At 33.6% G+C, this 3,466-nt stretch overlaps 1 protein-coding gene across 1 annotated transcript; it reads right to left on the reverse strand.

The window, feature by feature from the left end:
* Positions 1–622: 622 nt before the first annotated feature.
* LOC112905942 (cuticle protein 7-like) lies at positions 623–2,585 on the reverse strand (the record flags this gene model as incomplete). Its single annotated transcript, XM_025979394.1, has 2 exons — positions 2,487–2,585; positions 623–1,007 (listed from the first exon to the last, which is right to left on the reverse strand). Coding segments are annotated over exons 1-2 (484 nt in total), but the record flags the coding sequence as incomplete, so codon positions are not given.
* Positions 2,586–3,466: the final 881 nt, after the last annotated feature.

A 3,466-nucleotide genomic window follows, 5' to 3' on the forward strand; every position in this document is an offset into this window, starting at 1 on the left:
CCCCTGTCTCGCCCTACGTAACAAGTTCACAACGCCCCCAATTTGCGTTACTAAATTTATAAACAACCCTTATAAATATATATTGACGAATAAGTGAATACAACGAAAATCATTTGGGAGATATCAACGGTGCGTTAAGCGACTAACCCATTCCCTATTTTGATTACTATTACATTTAATTTGTTTAGTGGTAAAAAACAATTGATACAACAATTAATATTGACAGTTTCTTAAGATTCTGCACAGCAAGAAAGCGATGTAAAACAAAAACGTTATTAATTGTGTCAACATTCAACGTCAATCCCTGTATCACAGCTTTCTTTTAAAAGAAAACGTAGAAAATTTAAAATATTTTTGTTTTAATTTTCTTGTGAAGAATAAGATTGCGTTTTTCAACTTTTCATGTTGTTAACTAGTGTGTAAACAATTCATTTATAAGGCAATTTTTATATTTTATAAATGACTCCATTCATTCATTCATAATTTAACCCAAAATAATTTCAATTATTGCGTTTATTTTGGTTTGTTATCTTAAGATTTTAATTTTGTACAACTGTAACTTATCTTCACGGATCGACGGTTTGGAAAGCTTTTAAGGGTCAAAGGTAACTAAGAGTCTTACCTAATCCTGCGTAAATCGGTTGGTACGAGTGTTTTCCGACGTAAATCTCTGGAGCCGCCACCGGCGCGGCTTCAACATCGTTCTTGTGAATGTAAACTGTAGAATGTTGTGCGGCAGGTACAATTTTCTTTACCACAGCAGGTACAACATCCAAATGTTTGACCACTGGTGCCACCGGGTGTATAGACGGTGCAGTTTTAGAAACGACGGCATTGAATCCGTGAACCGGATCAGCTGTATAATCCACGGTTCTTATGGAACCATCAGGTTCTACTAAAGAATACTGTCCTCTCACTATACCTCCATCACGGCTTTCGTGTTGAGATTTAACATCTCCCGTGTAGAGGTCGGTAACACCATATTTGAACGAATATTTTGGTTCCTTCTAAAAAAAAAAGTAATAGTAAATGAATGGGTATGTTTTAATCACTGATCGGAACCGTTTAATACTATGTTTGTAGCTTAGCTCTGGACGCTTAAAAAATCAGCAAGAAATAGGAGAGATACATAGGCACCTTCTGAGGCACGAGAAGCTAAGTTAAAGATCTAATAGAAGCATAAATGGAAGTTAGGAAGAGTAGCGGTAGAGAGTTTAGATTACTGTTCATAAATAAATGTAGATCAGCGGTTTCCAAAGGGTACTCCGAGGAACCCTGGCGTTTCATGGAAATGTCACAAAGGTACTGCGTGGATATTCCTAATAAAAATACACAGAATTCTTCGAAAAGCAACTGTTCTGTATTTAACCGTAACAATGGCACATTTTTCATAACCAAACCAATAATAAAAGGCCGAACCCTAACAGTTTGGTCTCTAATTCGAATCAACTGATTTAAATTTGAATGATCTTTAGATGGAACTTGATGATGAATATCATAAAGTCGTTGAGAAGGTTATCACGGGACCTGTTTCGGTTTATACACCTATGGACTTAAGATTATAGACGAACTTTTCAATTTATGCCTACACCAAAAACAAATTCAAAACTAGACCTCCTGCCGCTCTCGATATTCGAATTCAATTGTCGGACATTAAACCTATTTTAATACTATTATAAGTAAAAAAATACAAATTAAATTCGGGTAATAAAGATTTTGAATTCAAAATTCAAGTTAAAGTTGATTACCTACTATAGTTTTTTAAAAATGCAATGATTGGTTCAAGATAAAAAGAAGTGGAGTGCGTGTCCAGTCAATCTTATGACCTTGTGATGATCTCACGATGGTGATTATTGACGAAAAAGAAAAAGATTTCTTGATTCCGTTAGATACAGAAAACTGTGCACCGAGCAGTTATACACAATAAAATCATAGAACAACGATATTGTGATCAGAGCAATCAATTTTACGAGATCGCAACTACCTACATATAGAATATTCCAATGACTCCCAGGACGAATGATCTCGGGAACTTATAGTAACTACGAATATAATATACAAGTTACAAATAGGACATCGTAGCTATCCTCAATTAGATACTAACCGCGTCTCCATGTGACAAGTTTTTTNTTAACTATTTGTATTACTTATTATTCTTTTTTATTCAGCCTGTTTTCTGCGACTTTAATTTTGATTACAAATGAATTATTTCTAGCAAATGTCACTCTGTTTTACTTGCGTGATTTAGTTTATTTACCTTTTGCCCTTTTTTATTTCCTTTCTTTTTGTTATGTGAATTTCAGGTTCTTAAATGTCAAAAACGTTATCTTTTAATTGTTCACCTATTTCCATCCAAATTAAAATTAAATGAACATTATATCATTATCGATCATCTCAACGAAAAAGTTACGAAATTGTTTTTTTTTTCAACAGGCGTCTATGATTTCGTCAAAATGAAGTAAATTAATTATAATCAAATCTTGTACCTGCAGCGCACAATTTATCGAGTTACCGTCAGTAAAAGTAGTGGCTAGCGAAGTGTATACAATAGTATGGCATTTCGTAATATCCAAACTTGATACCATCTTTTTAAACTGCTTTATTCTTTCGTTTTGTATGCGATGTTTTAAACTGTTTTTGAAAATTATCCAGGTTATAATGTTGGCAAGTGATGCTAATCAAATTTTGTACAATATTGCTGTGTCTAGGATCTTTTTTCGCAATCCACTTGCGCTACACTCAGTTAAGTGTAAAATTAATAAGAAATAATGCATTAAATAACATTACCTAATATTGTCCGGATTGTGAGCGAATGAATTCCGAAAAAACTTGATCTACTTGTAGATATAGTTGTTTATTTATCAAATTACGAAATTCATTATACATAATTGAAAGATTCAATTTCAAATATAAATTGGTAAATTTTGATTTGTCCTTTATACAACGAAATCGTAGCACGTGGCGTGGCCTCTCCCCATTCTGTTATATAACGCGTATTTAGTAAAAAAAATAAGGTTTGAATTAAAAAAAAGTTATTTTTAATTACGTAAATCTTAAGTAAAATCTGAAAGAGTTACACACGGCAAACCTTGACTCCATATCTTCCTCCACGTAATAGGACCGTAACGCCTTCCCAATTTGCGATACGAAATTTATGAACAACCCCTTATAAATGCATATTGAGAAATAAAAGAATACAACAAAAATTATTTGGGAGATATCAACAATGCGTTAAGCGGTTAACCCGTTCCTTATTCTGTAACAGTTATTGCGGAACGTTAATCTTGATCCCCTAACCCGCCCCGCGTTACAAGACCATACCACCCCCCTAATTAGCGTTACGAAATTTATGAACAACCCCTTGTAAATAGATATATATTGAGAAATAAACGAATACAACGAAAATTATTTGGGAGATATCAACGATGCGTTAAGCGGTTAACCCGTTCCTTATTTTGAACAGTTA

The sequence above is a fragment of the Agrilus planipennis genome, unplaced genomic scaffold (assembly GCF_000699045.2).
Source record: "Agrilus planipennis isolate EAB-ADULT unplaced genomic scaffold, Apla_2.0 scaffold964, whole genome shotgun sequence".
In the NCBI taxonomy this organism is placed as follows: domain Eukaryota; kingdom Metazoa; phylum Arthropoda; class Insecta; order Coleoptera; family Buprestidae; genus Agrilus; species Agrilus planipennis.